Source organism: Capra hircus, chromosome 16 (assembly GCF_001704415.2).
Source record: "Capra hircus breed San Clemente chromosome 16, ASM170441v1, whole genome shotgun sequence".
Lineage (NCBI taxonomy): Eukaryota > Metazoa > Chordata > Mammalia > Artiodactyla > Bovidae > Capra > Capra hircus.
In genome coordinates this window covers 13697634-13717636 of record NC_030823.1, presented here as the reverse complement: position 1 = coordinate 13717636, position 20003 = coordinate 13697634, and the positions used below count along the sequence as shown (strand labels likewise).

The following is a 20003-nucleotide window of genomic DNA, read 5'->3' as shown; positions in this document are numbered from 1 at the left end:
GAGCAGGATTAAATTGACATAATGCCAAAAATAAGTAGCTTAACTCTTTAAGCTAAAGGTCAAGTGAAAAAAAAAATGATTTAAAACCTTTTCAGTACAGTTTAAGGACTACATGGTCACACCTAAAACTAAGGATTTGCAAATATAATTTCAACATTTATAATGGACAAACAGTGCTCTGGATTGCATTCTATACATGTTTAAAAAGTTAGGAAAGAAAATGAAGAATAGGACAACACATTTCATTTCCTCCATAAATGGCTAGTTAACTTAACAGATCAACAAAGAAGTCCATATTCTGTCAAATATTTGAGCGTTATCGGGGAGCTATCAAGGAGGACTGGGGTTTACTGGATAAGTGCTGTGACCCAGATTGCTTACACATGAGCTTGGGGCCAGGGGCCTCTGGTACCCAGGGCACGCGAGTGTTTCTCATCTCCTCATTACCTGGTGTAACTTCTGAGATCCCACAATCAGGCTCCCTCTGGGAAGAGTGGTCTCAGCAGTAGCACCTCAGGCCCCATGCCCTATCCTCTGAGTCTCCAGACACTCAGCACATCCCAGGCCCTCCTTTCCCAGCCCCTCCACGAGACCTGCCCTTATTCCCTCACTGCCCAGCACATGAGGCCATAAAGCACACCCTGTGGGATCCAACTGTACCTTGTTGGCATTTAACATGGTCAAAAATAATATCCTCTATGGGAATACTAGAGAAAAGCCTGAAAGTTAATACAGAACCACAGGGCTTTATCTGAAGCCCTTGAGTGAAATGTATCTGAGTTCAGTTTTTCAGATTTCAGAGGAAAAATTAGGTATATATATATATATATATATATATGGAGAGAGAGAGAGAGGGAGAGAATATACCTTATATTATATCCTTGGTGGAGTCTAAGTCATCAACTCAAACATGTCAGTGCCCTTGAAACGCAACATATGAATATTTCCATTAAATACAAAAATAAAACCTAGAGCCTCATGTCTTTCCAGGGCAGGACAAGTTTTGAAACCTAAAGTGCTAAGAGAAAAATGGCTTAATTTCAGAATGCTGGGATTTTGAAATTTCTGATACAGTGCTTAACATTGCAAGAACTGAAATGTATCTAGCTGGAAGGTTTCTGTGGTTCAAAGATCTGTGGTTCAAAGATCTGTTTATACTCTTATTCTGTTATGGCAAAACCAATCCAGTATTGTAAAGTAAAATAAAGTAAAAATAAATAAATAAATAAACAAAGGAAATAAAAAAATAAATTAAAAAAAAAAATTTTTACACCCATAGGTTTTTTAAAGGTTTCTAAAATAATTTCATTTATATAATAGATACTCTTTTTAAATGTGCACATTTGAAATAAGGAGGATATTGGATTATAATGATCAAGTACAGATTTTCTTGATAAATTTGTCAAACAGACTAAAAAGGCTTTTATAGTACATTCAATGAGATATGGACACACAAGCAGTGCTCTCCAAAGTAGAAGAGTCAGACTGCCGTATACAGAGAGGTATGATTTCTACAAAACTGAAAATGAATAGGATACCTGGGTACTATGATGTGAATAAACAATGAAGAGAGAGATTTGGTACAATGGTTAGAAGATGCAAGCTCACAAATTGTGACTTTTGACCAGGAAGGCATTCCTAAGAGTCATGTTTTATCCACTGGTTCTGTATTCTTGGGAAAGAGTGAGTTCTCAATCCACTGAAACATTGAAAGAAAGGGGTGATGACCATTTGACAGTAGTATTAAACATGTGGATTGCACAGCATGCATTAAATATCATTGATTTGAATAGATGAATGCTAAGGACATTTTTAATCATTAGAATCTTTGATTTTATATTATTAAAAAGTCCATTTTCTGTAATAATAAAATGCAAAGAAAGTTATTATCCCTTTGCTTTTTATAAGTATGAAAAAGTATTCTTATGTGTAATGGATTTAAGGGTTGTTGTAAAAAACACTTTTTACAATGAATAATCTTTTAAAGATTGCATTTTGTGAGGAACTGCTTTATAACTTTAAATGGGTGTGTTTATTTAAATCTAATGTTCGATTCTGTTTTGGAGCAATAGTAGTGTGTGTCTTTAAGATAAGACAGCTGTGCACAAGTCCACAGCCAAGTCCAGTCTTTGCTAATTTCAGACTGACAGGGAGGTAGTTTAATTAATGAGCTAGCTGCTAATATCTGTTTAAGTGAGCAGCCAAAGAAATGTCTTTTAGAAAAAGGACTTGCAAATGAAAGGCAAGGCCATTCTCGATGCCTCTTTTCAATTGTGTCAAAAAAGAAAAAAACAGAGACTGCACTTATTCGGAAAAAAGAAGACCGGTAAAAAAAGAGCAGAGACAGACACAAAAGTAATCGTATGTCTGCAAATATATATTGCAGTTTAGAGATACTGGTGCCTTCACAACAGACTTGTACATAAGTGAACTACTTCCACATATTGTGAAAACTCTGCCTTGACCATGGGTAAATCATCCCGAATATATATATTGGAATATTGAAGTCACTCAGTCGTGTCCGACTCTCTGTAACCCCATGGACTATACATATAGCCCACCAGGCTCCTCTGTCGATGGGATTCTCCAGGCAGGAATACTGGAGTGGGGTTGCCATGTCCTTCTCCAAGGGATCTTCCCTACCCAGGGATCAAACCCGGATCTCCCTCATTGCGAGGCAGACACTTTACCCTCTGAGCCACCAGGGAAGCCCTTGGCCGAAAAGCTTTAATAATTCTTTGATAGTGACCAAAGAGCATGAAACTGTCTCCTACACCTATAATCAAGGTTACAAGCTTTTACTCTTAAACTAAAATGGTTTATTAATGTTTTCCTGAGTTTGTTGATACAATAAATAGTACACTTTTTATATTTACAAGGCATTTGTTTACTGGAATATTAAGAGAGATAGATGAAAGGAAAATAAACACTGAATGATCACTCTTGGAGTAATCTTTTTCAACCAACACTTGCTGGACATCTATGTATTTCATACATCACTTCAGTCTGAGGCAAATTCCAAGGATAAATATTACTAATTAATTGATATAAAACTCTTCTCTAGGCCAAATGAACTTCAGTGGATAATGTTTACATCTTAAGTCTAATTATGGAATTATAATTCCAGTTGAAAATAATAGGGAAAATAAGCAATTTATAGAAAAAGTAATCTCAAAAATAACTATAAGTTGTTACCTCCATGAAAGAATGGTTTGATGATAGAAACTGAATAAACGTGTTCTACTAAAAATCATAAATATTCAGTATAAATTACAACTTTAACTTTGGAAGTTAAAACATGAAGGTGAGGATTCTTTTACTGTTCATGTTATATGCTTGTTAAAATAAAAACAATAGTAACCTAATCTTAATTTTATAACTAATATTTTGGAATATTATTGGAAACAATTTTTAAATACTGCAATTAAATAGCAATTGCATCATTGTACACTAGGTCATTTCAGTCATGTCTGACTCTTTGTGAACCTATGAACTGTAGCCCATGAGGCTCCTCTATCCATGGGATTCTCCAGGCAAGGATACAGGAGTGCATTGCCATGCCCTCCTCCAGGCGGATCTTCTCGACCCACGGATCAAACCTGCATCTCTTAGGTCTCCTGCATTGGCAGGCAGATTCTTGACTGCTAGCGCCATTACTTTTATATTAAAATAAAGAAGACATAATAAATGCCATTTTAGGACCTTTTCTTACTCACAATGAGAAATAAAATGCTAAAGACTTTTTTTCATAACAGTCCTTTTAAACACACACACTCTCAAGAAAAAAGCCAAGGAACCTCTAAAAACTATTATTACTCAACTTTTTCGCTTGAGTCTTAAACTTTGCATTTTTGGAATAGTGCCCAGTTTAAAAAAAAATGCATGTTAACAATTCAAAACCCACAGAGCAATGATAACAAGAGAAAACGATACTGATAATGTTGGCAATTAAATTTATAAGATCACAGAGATAAGGGTAGCAAAGAATTAGAGTGCTTGGTAAGATGAAACTAGAGAAACAAATAATCAAATAATGTATTTGTCTGAATGCCAAAAAATCATAATTGTTATTTTCTCTTCTATAAATAATTGTATGAACTAGGAATTCAGTTCATTTTTTTCAATACAACAGAAACAAATGTGAATGTACTTTAGGCTAAGTATTATTTTTATAAATGCTATTAATTGTTGCAAAGCATGTATTTACTTATCATGAGGCTATATACAATCCCCATTAAGAACTCGCTTCTCTGAAATTCCATTATAACTCCTAAAGCCTTGAATTAATATATCTATTTTCTTCCTCACTGAAATTTTTCCAGTGTCAACTAAAAGATACAAAGTATGAATTCACATACAGATTCAATTGTGAATTAGAATTGAATATCAAAAATTTAAATTTATTTTATGGTTTACTCTCAAAATTGGAGATGTAATTAGAGTTGTTGAGTAGATATATTTAATTAATTTTTTATTTATATATAAACTCACTACCTAGAATATTCTCCTTAATTTATCACTGAATGGTATTGTGCTAACAGACTAATGGAAGGATTTATGGAAAATCAACCAACTAGGAAAAATAGCTTCCTCACTATAGCCCTTACAGTATCACATACACAAAACAGAAAAGAATTGAAGTAATGAGGAGAATGGAAGTTATTACAAAATTTAGATTTAGGTACCCATGAACACAGAGTAATCTGAGAGATTTTTAGATATTATTTTTAAAAAGTATTTATAACTGACTTTTGCAAAAGACAAAAGGCTGCAGATAGGAGAATTAACCTCAATTGATTTTCATTTTCATGCTTATCAATTTGTTCTGATATTTTCCCATTTTGCTTCTGGGATTGCTAACATTGAAGTTTATAACTCAAAAGATCTTTAGAAATCTAGAGCATCCTTAATTTTACAAAAGAGAATTCTGAAGCCTGAGAAATTAACTTACAAGCCTGAGGTTAAACCGTTTGGTTAGTGACAAAGAATCAATTCAAGTCTCCTCGCTTACATTCAAGGGGGTATATTTTCAATGAGATGAGCTTGATTTTGAAACCAAGCAGCCCAAATGTAAAGTGAGCAACTTCTTGTTCTAGGAATATAAAGGCAAATAGAAATAAAGAAATAAGATGAGGTATATAAAATTGCAAAATTAAAATAGAAACTAGAAAGGTCCTGCCTCCAAGGCACTCATACTTCAGAGGAGACAACAGGTGATATTAGAGCAGTATCAAAGGTACAAGGACAGATATTCAGGGATAGGAGGGCTAAACAAAAGGGAAAGGGTTTAAGTTTTTATTTTGCTAACCTGTAAACTGGGAATTATTTTAAGAGGGTTGGTTGGATGGTTCAATGACATAACATGTGAAAGTATAATCACGTAATAAAATCACAGAATTTAGTTCCATCTTTTCTTAGTCTACACTATCCAGATGCTCCATCTGTTGTTATTTAGTAGCTAAGTTGCATCCAACTCTTTTGTAACCCCATGGATTGTAGCCCACCAGGCTCCTCTGTTCCATGGAAATTTTCAGGCAAGAATACTGGTGAGGGTTTCCATTTCTTTCTCCAAGGAATCTTCCCGACCCAGGGATTGAACCAATGTCTCCTGCATAGGTGAGCGGATTCTTTACCGCTGAGCCATCAGGGAAGATATACATGCTCCATAAAACACTTATCCACTAGAGGGTATCATATGGACTTTAATATATTAGATCATCTTTTTTACATTTTATGGCCTTTTCTGTTAGGTGCAATTTTGTTTTAAGTAACTTTGCTATAAGAAGCATATTTTACTAAATGTTTTATTCCAATTATTTTTGGAGCTTGAAATATTTACATTCATTACATTAACTATATTTTTCTGTAGCTACCTTGTTTTAAGTTATGTTTATCATTTTTATTTAACCTTTAAGCTTTTATATGTTTGTTTTTATGTGTAGCAAGGAAATTTAAGATGCAATGCTGAGTTTTATATCTATCTTAAGTTTGCAATAATATTTGAACTTATTTTTCCCAGTTCCTATTTTTAAAATTTAAATAAACATAAATTTTCCCACTCCACTTAATGCTACAAAGATAGATTTCACTACATTCTGGGCTCTTTCCTGTTCCAAATTTACTTCTGGGCATCTTTGTTACTGATACATAATCGTTAATGTCAGTAATCACTTATTTCCTCCTAGACTGGCCAGAATTTGCAAATAAAACATGTCAATTAGTAAAAGTAGAGTGTAAATAAACAAATTATTTTTTAGTATAAGTATGTCCCAAATATTGCATGCTGTACTGTGCTTAGTTGTGTCCAACTCTTTGCAACTGTAGCTCACCAGGCTCTTCTGTCCATGGGGGTTCTCCAGGCAAGAATATAGGCATGGATTGTCATGCCCTCCACCCAGGGGATCTTCCCAACCCAGAAGGGATTGAACCCAGGTCTCCTGCATTGCAGATGGATTCTTTACCATCTGAGCCACCGGGAAATTCCAAGAATACTGGAGTGGGTAGCCAATCACTTCTCCAGGGGATCTTGGGTCATGCTTATCTGCCAAAACCTCTACCTACCACACTATTCTTGAGAACTACCATCTCCAAATACCATGGAAAAGAGAGAAATTGAATATTTATACTCTGGTTGCATCACAAGGCAGAGTTCTGCAGGAGAGAGACAACTGCACAGTTCCTATTTGGAGCCACCTCTGGGTTTCTGAGCAGGTAGCTGATAGTAATGATATAATTCCCAACTGTATTTACAGTAAGTGTCACCTCTGTCAAGGCTACTGGGCTTGCTCTGTCTTAAGCATTAAAATATATTTGCTAATCATTGATTCATATAACCATTAAAATGCTTCTCATATTCTGGCAGAAAGTTGAATACCAACCAAGTTACTGTGTTATGAGCTGTCAATACCCCTGAATATTCATTGGAAAGACTGATGCTGAAGATGAAACTCCAATACTTTGGCCACCTGATGTAAAGAGCTGACTCATTGGAAAAGACCCTGATGTTGGAAAAGATTGAAGGCAGGAAAAGGCACAATAGAGGATGAGATGGTTGGATGTCATCACCAACTCAATGGACATGAGTTTGAGTAAACTCCTGGAGTTGGCGATGGACAGGGAGGCCTGGCATGCTGCAGTCCATGGGGTGGCAAAGAGTCGGACATGACTGAGCAATGGAACTGTTGAATTTACACTGTTTTAAATAGAAAAATTAAAGTGATGCTATAAAGAACTGCTATTTAGAAGACATTTTAAACCAGAATCTCCTTTTTTCTTTAAAAAATATATGCATTCTTAATGTTCTTTTGTAAATGATATCATGATTACTATATCATGATTATTTAGTGATTTACTATATAGTGATTATTTATATCACTAATAAATACCTGTCCAATTTATATTCCTGATGAAAAAATACTTATATCAATTACATGTGGTACATAAAAAACCTTCCCAAAATTTAGAGGCTTAAAGAAAGATTTGGTGTTTGCTTATTAATGATTCTGTGAATGAATGAGCATTATGAGCTGGGCTCAGCTGTCTGATTCTTCTAGTATGCCTATTCATTAATGTGGTTTTCAGTTTTCTACCAGATCAGCTAGGTCTGAGTATCCTGGGGTGGCCCCACTTCCTCATGTGGTGATTTTTTCGGTCTGGAGGCTGTCAGGTCCAAAACACATCATCTGGCCTGGTTCCTCTCTGCTCTCTGTGGTTTCTTCTGCTCTATCGGTCTAGACTGAACTTCTTCAAAGGTTGTTTTCAGATCTGATTCAATGCAAGGCAAGTGCACAGGCACTTCTATAAGCTTCTACTTGCATCATATTTGCTGATGCCACACTGACAAGAGAAGGCAAAGGCCAAGCCCAAAGCCAATAGCCCAAAGCCAAATATGCGAAGTCGTAGAGATGGGGAGATCTGAGTCACCATGAGATGTGACTGTAACAATCTGACACAATTTTATTAGATCTCTGGCAAACAAATCAAGGGTATATTTATTGAACAAACCTGACTAATAAATGTGAACAGAGAAAGACATAAGTTGTGCAAGGGGTTTGTTTTTATATATTAGAAGATTTAATTGCAAAGATGTGGTCAATTATCTATGGAAACTTTTGGTTTTACTTAACTGTGGTAAAATGATTAATGAATTTAATTTCAAAAGTATGGGTTTTAATTATCTTTTAACATGTCTGTTGTTTGCAGACATACTATTTAAAATCTCTGGATGGTAGCTTTTTGAAATTGATACAGTATCATCAATAAAGGGCTACAGTAAAAATCACATATTAAAAAAATGGAAGGTCTTTGTAAGCAACAAGGAAAAATTTGTTTTTTGTATAGAAATGCATGTATATGTACCAAAATATAATTTTGTATCAGAGCACATAATTGAAGATTCCTATAGAATGCAAAAGGACTTAATAAACTTTAATATTGAATTTGCAAATAACTCAAAGAAAAAAATTAATCTACTTAATCTGAGGATTTCAGTTTTTTAATTCAAAGCTGACACAATATGTATTTACTTATTAAATGATTATGAAATATAAAATCCATATGAATAATTATCTAAAATATCTAGAGTCTATACATGAGTGTAACAACTAAGCAGTTTAAGAGTATTGTTATTATTTTAGAGATCACTCGTTTTCCCTTAAAAACCCCATCCTTCTCCCGTCCTCATGGAGATAACTGCTATCTTGACTTTTGTTACAGTCTTTTCCTTGGGAATTTTTTAGGTATTACCAACCATGTTTAGGTATGCATATCTAAATGTAGTTTAGTTTTGCCTGTTTTGTGAACTTCATGTAATAAAATCAGATTATGTGCAAATGTTTCCTGTGTTATGCTTCTTGAACTTAACATTCTGCTTGGGAGATTCATCCAGGATCCTGCTGGTGGCTACACTCTTGTTAACATTAATATACCTGAACTGATCAGGGTTTTGGTTGTTTAGTGCTTTTAATTCTAGGAAATACGTACATATCTGAAAGTGTTTTCCTCTGTTTTTCTCCTAGAAATGCAATATTTTTGCCTTTCTTATTTAGATTTGTATTCCCTATAAAGTAGATTTGTGAATATGATACTGGAAAGAGATCTCATTTCTATTTTTCTCATGTGTGTGCTCTCAGTCACTCAGTCATGTCGGACTCTTTTTGACCCAGTGGACTAGAGCTCACTAGGCTCCTCTGTCCACAGGATTTTCCAGGCAAGAATACTGAAGTGGGATGTCATTTCCTCCTCCAGGGGATCTTCCCAACCCAGGAACTGAGCCCGCGTCCCTTGCGTCCCTTGCATCTCTTGCGTCTCCTGCCTTCCAGTTGGTATCGTTACCACCGAGCCACCTGGAAAACTGCTTTTCACACATGGCTACCCAAACTGCAGAACCATTTATTCAAAACTCTCCCCTACCCCACATTCTACCCCTGTCATGAAACACTTACTTTTTTTCTAGACTATCTTATCCCTTCCAAGTCATTCTTTAAATATAATTTTTCTCAGGGAACATTACCAAGACCAATAAGGCATCATATTTATCCCTATTGTCTTTTATTCTCACTCAAATTTTGCTTTGAAAAATCGCTCTGAGGAAGCAAGCTAAGTTGTAGTAAAATGATACATAGTAATATTATTCTTTAAAGTTATAAGAAAAGCATCATTACTCCCCCCCATGATTTTCTTACACATGTAGTTAAAAAAATGGTAAAAGTTAGGGGGCAAAAAAAGACTTTTATTTTCTAGCAACGTATATGAAGATTTACACATGAGAAATATCTTTTTTGTGGGATAAAAATCACCATCTATTTTATCTTAGAATTCATATCCCTGGTTCAAGATAATAGTGTCAGAAATACTAAAAGTGTGCCCCTTGTTCAGAGCCCCTATAATTTATTAAAAGGATGAGGATTTCTGTGGTGTGGAAGAAATTATATGTTTGCTGGTGGGCCTACTGACTGAGGGTGTTTCTAGACCATAATAACTGCCATCACAAGGCTTCCACTTATTAAGGGACCAAGTGTACTCTTATTTTGTGCTTTACATGGGCAAAATTTCTCCAGGCATAGTTCACTTTCTAAAAGTGAGAACACTTTCTTAAAATGCTTACCCTAGTTCCATTATCCATCTTTAGCTAAAATATAGTGGAAAATCCAATCTTTAATATTTAACCAAATAACAATTTAAGTGTTAGCAACCTCATTCTAGGTCTTCAATTCAATGATCTGCTCATAAAGTAATCACGTCATATTTTTAACGTAGCTTCAAAAAAAAACCTAAAAATATAATACACTTCAATTTAAAAATAAGACTTGATAGTTGACACAAATGCACACTATCAAGAAAAAAAAAAAAACGGTGGTTCCTTTTACTTTAAGTCCTAACTGTGATTCTGGCAATGTTCAGTTGTTATGATCTTGTTGTTCTATATTTGAGGTGAAAAGAAAAATATGTTACTGGAAAAGAAGATAAAATGAAGACTGACAACTGAAAGAAATTTGACCTAATTATTCAGGCTTAATATGTTGTACATTTATAACTAAAGCATTTCAGATATTATGTCAATGCAATAACTTGCAAAAAGAAGATTATGACAGTAATAAGCACTTGTAGATAAAATGATAAATGGTAAAATAATAAATTTAGTGCTTAATAGTGAAAAATACTAATTTTCCACTTATGTGTCTTAGATATTCACTAATTCAGTAATTAAATATTTATGAAACATAAGTCTCTAAAAATTATTAAGACAAATATTTAACACAGAGGTAATAACTAAACAAAGCCAGAAATCCATTCTAATCTTCGAATTAGATTCTCAAGTTCTTAAAAATAAGGTCAACTTCACTAGGGAAAACTTATACCCATATTAACCCATCTATGATATCAAAGAGCTAGGTAGACAGCATTCTCTGAAATGTGAAGAAATACTTGTTGGACAGATGAAATATCTCACAGTGCCAAGGCAAATGGAATCCTCATGAGTATACTACACCATGCATTTTATAGCAACCATCACTGATCATAGCATCATCAGCCAATGTGTCAAAGGCTATATAAGTTGTAGTCTGGTCCAGGCAGAAGGACAGGGACATCTTATTGCATTGTTTATAAATAGACAATTCCCATTTATGTTTATTCAAACCACAACAGTAAAAACATAAGAAGGATGAGGCGTAGAGAGTTACTGAAGGTCTTTACGAATAGAGAAACATGAAGACAACAGGGAATGCATGAACCCTACACACCAATCCCAAGGCATTATTTTCTTTATTACCTTTCACTGTGGTAATCCAAAGATTGCCTCTTTCATTCAGCCAAGAACCTCTGTACACATGTCAAGCCATGTTTGCAGCTCACAGCCAATCAATCGACAATCCAAAGCTCAACAATCACACACAAGACAAGACCTCAGACCTCCCAACAGAGATGCCATGGATCATTGAGACATGCTCTGGCATCAGTCTGTTTGAAAGACTGTTAAAAATTTTTGTTCAGAATGCTGAAACAGAAGACAGTCTCACTCTCTGAAATTTAATAGCTTCACTCAGTCTGTGAAAGAAATCTGGCTAAACCCACAAAAACATGTAAAAATGATTATAACTGGAATCATAATATATTGACTGCTTCCTGGTGTATTTCAGAAAGGAAACCTTTAATATTTGTCATTTCATTCACTAGTGTAGAATAATTCTTTTTTGCAGACTTATGACAGTGCTCTGGCTGCCTGGAATAAAGGGACACACTCACATAGAGCAAGAATTGAGTGATGCCTTACAGAACATGTTCAGTACCCTCAGTCTCTTCTGTAAATATGCATGGCTGATCGGATTTATACATTTCTCAGAATGCTATATGAAAGACTACATACAGATCAGAAGCACAGTGCCCTCTGGTGCGCATATAACATAAAATAAAATATTTATATAACAGGAACTACACAGATACAGACACCAATACAAAATGAAATGTTGCTTCTGCATGCATGCTAAACCAATCACTGGGAATTGTAAACTTCTATCATGAAAAAACAAACCAAACCGATAACCTTCATAAAACGTTCTTTATGGCATAGATCAATGCAATCTAACCCATTCAGGCAACCACTTGTATACCCCTCTACTTAATGGATTCACTGCACTTGTGGGAAGCAAGCAGTCTGACAGATTTAATGTATGACTCCTTTTGTGTAACTTATTTAGATTCAAGCTTAGAAGAGCAGTGAAAGTTAAAGGCCATATATCTCAATCTCTTCCTTTCTCTTGGCCCTTGCTCCCAGATCCTATTTACGTGCATTTCCTTTTTATCCCATGGCCATTCCCTCCAGCTTCTGAATGTGCAATTACCTTGAAGGTAAAAAATGATGAGGTGACTCAACTTCTTTCTCAGTGATTCGTAGAAGATGCCATTTCCATTTAAGCTAAAAAAGGTAACAAAGCATGGTACAAGGTAGAAAGGAAATGCCATTCAAGAAATTCTGATTTAAAATTTTGAGTATTTAAAGCGATAAACCCAGCGTCACAGTGAACTGAATTTACAGCAGGGTAGCAGTCTAGAATTTGGGAGTGGTACACAAATGGTCACCATTATCCAGTTTTTCTGGAAGAAGTTGCATCTACAAGAAATACTTTGCAATAACCAGAAAACTTTACCGTGGTGAATGACAAATAATAACCCTTCATATAAAACCCTTTCCCATCTGAAACTTGCCCTTAGAGCAACTTACTTATCCACCACCTTCAAGGAAGACATCTCTGCCATTGCTTTCCCTTTGCTTCATACCTGTATATCTTGTATCTTGTGCTAAATCCCTGCCGGCTTCTGTCCACAAAATCTGTGTATTCCTGTGAACGATGGAAGGGTCCCTTATCAGAGAGGAGCCAGTCGAAGGGGCTTGTGGCATGCTGATCCGAAACAGCAGCAACCGCTAAAACCCAGCAATGAAGACTCAGTGCTATCCACTCCCATGGAGCCATCAGAGAGAACAATTCAGCACCAGCTCTGCTTCGCCATATCATGCTTCCACTGGGGACTTAGAGCCTTCATTCTCTTAGCTTTCCCTCAACACCTAGACAAAATACACAGGCGATTAGTTAGCCCCTGGAAGGTTCTTTTCTAGCAGTTAAGGTGCTGAGGTGGAAAATCCTTTTTTAAAAGTCTAATACCATTGTCTTAAATTAGATGATGGCAAAAGTCAATCGCAAGTAGTACACCAAAATGATTTCTTTTTTTCCAGAGCTCTTTCATACTTAGGTTGTTTCTTAATTTGTTAGAAAATAAGTCACTGAGTTCCAACAAACCTTGTCAGGGCAACATCATACAGTGGATCACTAAAGCCCACTCTGAGCAATGATCATCAGAAACTTTCACTCATAATTACTTTTTCAGCATAAATGTTTTATGACACTGAACAGTTTCAAAAGAAACACTTGATATGTTTATTTAATAAGTTATGTTGTAAATTTTAACACTACATATATTTTATCCTTTACTTCTTTTAGAGATAGGCTTTAAATTAATTAAAATTATGCAGGTAGTTATTTCCATAATATAGATAAACTAAGATGGAATGGAACTGTGGGTCTTAGAATACATAAATAATATTGTGTGTGTGTTTATGCATCTGCCATTTATCTAGCTCTATATTTAGATAGATGGATGGGTGTGAGGGTGGGTAGGAGTGGGGGTAAGCATGTTTATTTAGATATTTTTTCATTATTCTGATAGGGAAAAATTTTCCTGATTATTTAAACAGAATCATAATTAAGTAATTTCTAGGACTCTGAAAGATTTAAATGTGCATCTGTGTGTTATTCAAAAGATAAATTGGCATATCAATAATATTCATATACACAACAAAAAGATGCATATTATATATAAACTATGAAAATACATACACTAATTTTATAGTCATTCAAAACTAAAGTAACAGTAGGTATCATCCCAGTGTGATACAGTGTAATGACTTTACACAAAACAACTGATACAATATCTATCAGTTCAGTTCAGTTCAGTCTATAGGTTATGCAAAATATTCTACAAATATCTGAATTCCATTTTACTTTCCATCTCACAAAACCTTTTCAATATTATTATTTATACCACATAAAACTCTGCAATAGATAAATTCTGACTAGCAAGAAAGTCTGATTGTGAGCATTTTGGGTCAGTAAAATCTCTTTTAGGGAGCAATCAAAATGCACAGTATTAAGTAAAATATTTTAACTATAATGGTTGCCATATTTCTTTGGTGTTAGGTTAAATTGATTGATAAGCTTAATTTGCTTTTAGTTATAAACCTTTAACTCATAATTTAATCCTAAACTATTTCAATATGAAAGATATACAGCAATTTTGCAACTAAAAAGTATCTCAAAACAATGATATGATATGATTGACCTAGGTCATCAGATTCAGTTTCACCCTCTATACAATTATAAGGTCCAAAATCCATACACTATCTAATTCACCCCAATATTATGAGTTGTTTCTGTGGTGAATTTTAAATGTGATGACTAAAAAATGACCTCATCTGTAAGCAATGTGGGACACCTTACAGGTGATGATGCTTTAAAAATGATTTAGCATAAGAAAGGACAATATCATATAATAAAAAGATTTTGGAATAGAAGTTAAAAGACCCTGAATCCCCATTAATTATTTGTAGAAACATAACATTGTCAAATGATTTAGGTCATAACTTCCAGTTCTGATGAAGAAAATAAATTTTTCTTCCATATTGTTTTTACGTGGAAGCTATGCCATTTTCCTTAAAAACAATATATTTTATTTTTATTCATAAACTAATAATTATTATTATGTATAATGGTAAAGTATAACACATCAATGACTAACAAATATTTCTTATCTTTGTGAAACACATTTGTATTTTCTTGATCAAATGTATTCAAATAACACAATCACTGCTACCAAAAAGTTGTATTTTCTTACCTAAATTATCTAGAATACTACCTAGCATGTAGTAAGGACATTAGGAGTGTTTTAAAGCATATTTTATACTGGTACAAAATCATATAATTATATACCTTCAAATTAAATCCAACTCTTTAAGGTCAAGTACATGATTTTGTTAAGATACAGCATGTTATTAACATAAATATAGGATATGATTGACCCAGATGCCACTTAAGGTACTATCCTAAAATTCTGTAATTTTTTAGTATATAATTACCCAGAACGACTGCTTTTAATATTTTTCTTTACAAATAGGTTGAATATGTGTCAGGATCTTCATAGTTCTTACTTATAATACATAGAAAGCTGGAAAGATTTTCTTAAATTGTGTCCAGGGAAACTGCCTAAAAATGTGTTAGATTTATTTGTGTTTCTTCAACTTCTGATATGTGTACATGTTTCCCTCTTCTCTTTAAAAATGAGTTTTTCTGACAAAACAGTTTATTAGCACACGGGAATAAGAATCCCGCCCAAATTAAGTAATTTGGAAGATCTATAGAAATCATTATATTATAAGGTCTTTGGTGGCTCAGCAGTACTGAATCCACCTGCCAATGCAGGAAACACAGGTTCAATCCGTGGTCAGAAAGATCCTCTGGAGAAGGAAATGGCAACCCACTACAGCATTCTTGCCCAGGAATCCCCATGGACAGAGAAGCCTGGCTTGCTAGAGTCCATGAGGTCACAGAGTCGGACACAACTCAGCAACTGAACAACAGCAACAACAATGACCCAAGTATGATACCTAACAGTTCTATTGAAGTCTTCCTTAAGAAACAACTTTGAAGAGTTACAAAACGAGAAGATAAGTAAAGTTAAAATACATTAACACACTATTATATCTAGGCTTTCAAAAATCTTTAGAACAAGTGACCGTTAGGCTCCATATTCATGAACAAAAAGACATCATTTATCTGATTTTTCGAAAAAGCAGGTAACTGCACATGTGATTTACCCTTGTACATGAGTACTAATTTTAAAATTATTACTGAATTGTCTTTATTATAATATGATAATTTTGTGAGCTATATTACCAATGGCAAAAGTAATGAGTAGATTCCTTTGAGGATATTTGGAAGTCACAAGAAAACAGCTAAACTCAGAGTTACTATTAGGAAAAGAAATCATGAGGTACTATGAAACTGAAAATTATGAATAATTCATCAATTCTATTCCCTGGAGTGCAGGGATAGCACAAAATGATCTCAAGTTTACTATTCCTGAATAAATGCCTAGTGAGTGAAAGTCGCTCAGACGTGTCTGACACTTTGTGACCCCATGGACTATACAGTCCATGGAATTCTCCAGGCCAGAATACTGGAGTGGGTAGCTGTTCCCTTTTCCAGGGGATCTTCCCAATTCAGGGATCGAATCCAGGTCTCCTGTATTGTAGCTGGATTCTTTACCAGCTGAGCCACCAGGGAAGCCCAGGCAGATTTCTGTTCTCTTTTTCTTGTTGTTTAGTCACTAAGTCATTTCCAACTTTTCTGCCACCCCGTGGCATAAGTGCCTAAGAGAACAATTAAGGAAATAACAATGTCAATGCACAATACTTTACGGAACATGTAAGGGTATATTTTATGAATAATAAAAGAGATATATTAAATGTATTAAAAACAAAATGTATTAAAAACAAAAACATGAATTTATATTAAAAAGTAGTATTGCTCTAGATTCCCTTTTCATAAAATAAAGACTATTGAAATATCATACTACTTAAAAATATATATTTAGTACATGGTCTACTTGTAACAAATTTTTTATCATAAGATAAAATTTAGTGAGAACATTATCAATTCACACAACATTATTATTACTTGTAAATACCTAATGGCCTTGAGAATCTACTCAGAAAAAAACACACTGAGAATATGTTACATACTTAGTAATATATACCAATACATGTAATACACAGTAAATGCATAAAATATGATATATATATGTATTTATTCTAGTATATTAAATTAGTCTTCCTCACTAACTCTCCATAATCTTATTCCAGGGTAGTGGTGCACTACTTTTACCTAAAATGTTGACACCTTATGTGCATTTGAAATTCATAGAATAGGGAAATGTGTAAAATAAAATATGTTCTATCATATGACAGGTGAATTTCTAATATAACTGAAACTACAAAGATGAAAAGCAGATTAGGAATCACTGATACAGACTTATTACCCTTTAGAATCATTAGTCAAATCATTGAGGGTCATCATGTAAACCATGTTAATTCATTATCCAATATTTAGTTGGTATTCCAATGCTAATGATTCATATTTATTAAACAATTAACATTTCATGCTATATGATTGCTTTTATATCTGCACTTGGACCGATTTTCACTAAATGTCTAAAGTATTTTCTGAGGAAATAAAATCCACTTGGGACCTTGTGAATGCAAAGAAGTTTCATAAATAATTGTGTCAAAGATCTTTCTTTTTTTATTTTGAAAAATGTAAAATGCACAGATAAGCTAAGAAACTAGTAAACACATATATCCTTCAACAATTGGTTAGATTAACCAATTGTTTATGTTTTACCACATATTCTAGTCAGTATTTCTCTTTTTCTCTCTGTCTCAATCCCTTATCGATTGTTTTGTATGGAAAAAAAATCTAAAGAGAATTGCCTAATTTGCCAAGGTCATAGGCCCATTCATTAAATTTCTCAGTATGCGCAACTACTGCATTGCTCTATAAAGTAGCTTCTTAACATGCATAATCACTAATATTAAAATTTGTAAATATAAATATTTGAATCATCAAAATAAAGTCTCCAATTCCCAAAGTGATAGCATTCATTTATTTATTTATTTATTTTTATTTTATTTTATTTTATTTTATTTTATTTTTTATTTTTTTTAATTTTTATTTTTTTAATTTTAAAATCTTTAATTCTTACATGCGTTCCCAAACATGAACCCCCCTCCCACCTCCCTCCCCACAACATCTCTCTGGGTCATCCCCATGCACCAGCCCCAAGCAAGCTGCACCCTACGTCAGACATGGACTGGCGATTCAATTCTTACATGACAGCATTCATTTAAAAAGCCACATTCTTCCAAATAATGAAATGTAATATATTATTCTATCAAGTACAAACATTTATATTTATATATCAATTTTTAAAATATGAATGTATTTATTTTAATTGGAGGCTAATTACTTTACAATATTGTATTGGTTTTGCCATACATCAACATGAATCTGCCACGGGTGTACATGTGTTCCCCATCCTGAACCCCGCTCCCACGTCCCTCCCTGTACCATCCCTCTGGGTCATCCCAGTGCACCAGCCCCAGGCATCCTGTATCAAATCTATCAAGTATACAAAGAATAACTGCATTATAAGATAAGCATATTTGTATAAAATAGTTCCAAATTCTATTAGTATATAACATACTATTATCTTGTGTGCGTGTGTGCTGTCACTTTTTTAGTCATGCTTGACTCTTTGTGACCCTATGGACTACAGACTGCCAGCCTCCTCTGTCCATGGACGTCTCTGGGCCAGAATACTGGAGTGGGTTGCCATGTCCTCCTCCAGGGGATCTTTCCAACCAGGGATTGAACTCTCATCTCTTAAGTCTCTGCATTCGTAGATCGGTTCTCTACCACTAGTGCCACTTTCAAAGCCCCATTATTATCTTACCAGATAGTATATATTTTCATTATATATTGAAATAAACATTAGCTCTGAATGAAATAAATGCTAGCTCTAAATAACCGTTAAATATAACATTGTATAAGTAAATAAGTGATGGAAATGTTAAAACATACCTGTAAATTTTTAATAGTGTCTCCACATTTATTCATTATTTATATTCCTACTTAATATAGAAAATAAGCATAAAAGAGAAACTCTTATCCATCATTTACAATGTACAAAACACTCTGATATGTTGTGAGATGGATGAAAACCCTAGTGGCCACAAAAAATACCACTTCTGTCTTCAGAAGTTTAGAATTAACTGAGGAATGCCATATGTAAGGCACGATGCACTGCCCCTGGTCATCTCTGTCAGAAACAGATACCTCCGTCAACTGAAAATCAACATTCTTCCGTTTGTTTCTTACTCTGGTGCCTTATCTTACAAATGTTATTTCCCTTCGCTCAGATCTAATTTTCCTTACCGTCCAGTTCCAGAATTCTAAGAGTTCTTCCTCCTGTTGTGAGGGAAAGGTTGATGACCGAAACTACCTCCCTCTGCCAGGCACAGGGGTAACCACCAGCCTGAGCCTGTCTCTCAGAAGGAAAACACAGGCTGAAAACTAACCGGAAGAATTTCCGAGGGGCTGAAAGGAGGGGCATTCCAGCCCACAGTAGGTCTCATAAAACTCACCCAGGAGTGTTCTTGGGAGGGGCTAAAAGGAGAGGGAGGAGACCGCAGGTCCTACTAACCTCCCAGAACATGTATGAATTACTACAATAGCTTAAATGATCATCCTAACACCAATGTGACTCTCTCCAATCTGTCTTTTTAACTGCAGAGCTACCTTACTAAAAAAAAATAATAAATAAATAAATTTGAGCTTGCAACACTTTTACTCCCACTCTGTAATCATGAGGTCTTTCCCAATAATTAGGCAGTAAAAATCTGCCTGCAATACAGAAGCCACAGGAGACACAGATTGGATCCCTTGGGTGGGAAAGATCCCCTGGAGGAGCCCATGGCAATCTGCTCTAGGTTTCTGGAGAATCCCCCTGGACAGAGGAGCCTGGCAGCCTACAGACCATAGGGTCCCAATGATTTGGACACGACTGAGGCAACTTAGCACACACACACGCCTGTGATCATGATGTTGCCCTCTGGATAATACCCAAACTCTTAAGAAAATTTATAAAACTTCCTTCCTTGGCTTCCCTGGTGTCTCAGTGGTAAGGAATTCACCAGCCAGTGCAGGAGACAAGGGTTCGATCCCTGATTCAGGAAGGTCTCACAAGCCTCTGAACAACAAAGCCCGTGCACCACAGCCACGGAAGCTTGTGCGCCCTACAGCCTGTGCTCTGCAACAAGAAGCCACCACAAGGAG

The 20003-nt window shown here is 34.8% G+C and overlaps 1 protein-coding gene across 3 annotated transcripts in view; it reads right to left on the bottom strand.

Annotated features, from left to right (window-relative positions):
- The window catches only part of BRINP3 (BMP/retinoic acid inducible neural specific 3), a 482774-nt gene that overhangs the window by 445922 nt on the left and 16849 nt on the right, over positions 1-20003 (bottom strand). For all 3 annotated transcript variants that reach the window (XM_005690466.3, XM_013970070.2, XM_005690467.2), the window contains exon 2: positions 12778-13063. In XM_005690466.3, the coding sequence (XP_005690523.1) occupies positions 12778-13013 (236 nt within the window). In that variant the 5' untranslated portion in view covers positions 13014-13063. The remainder of the gene's footprint in view (positions 1-12777; positions 13064-20003) is intronic.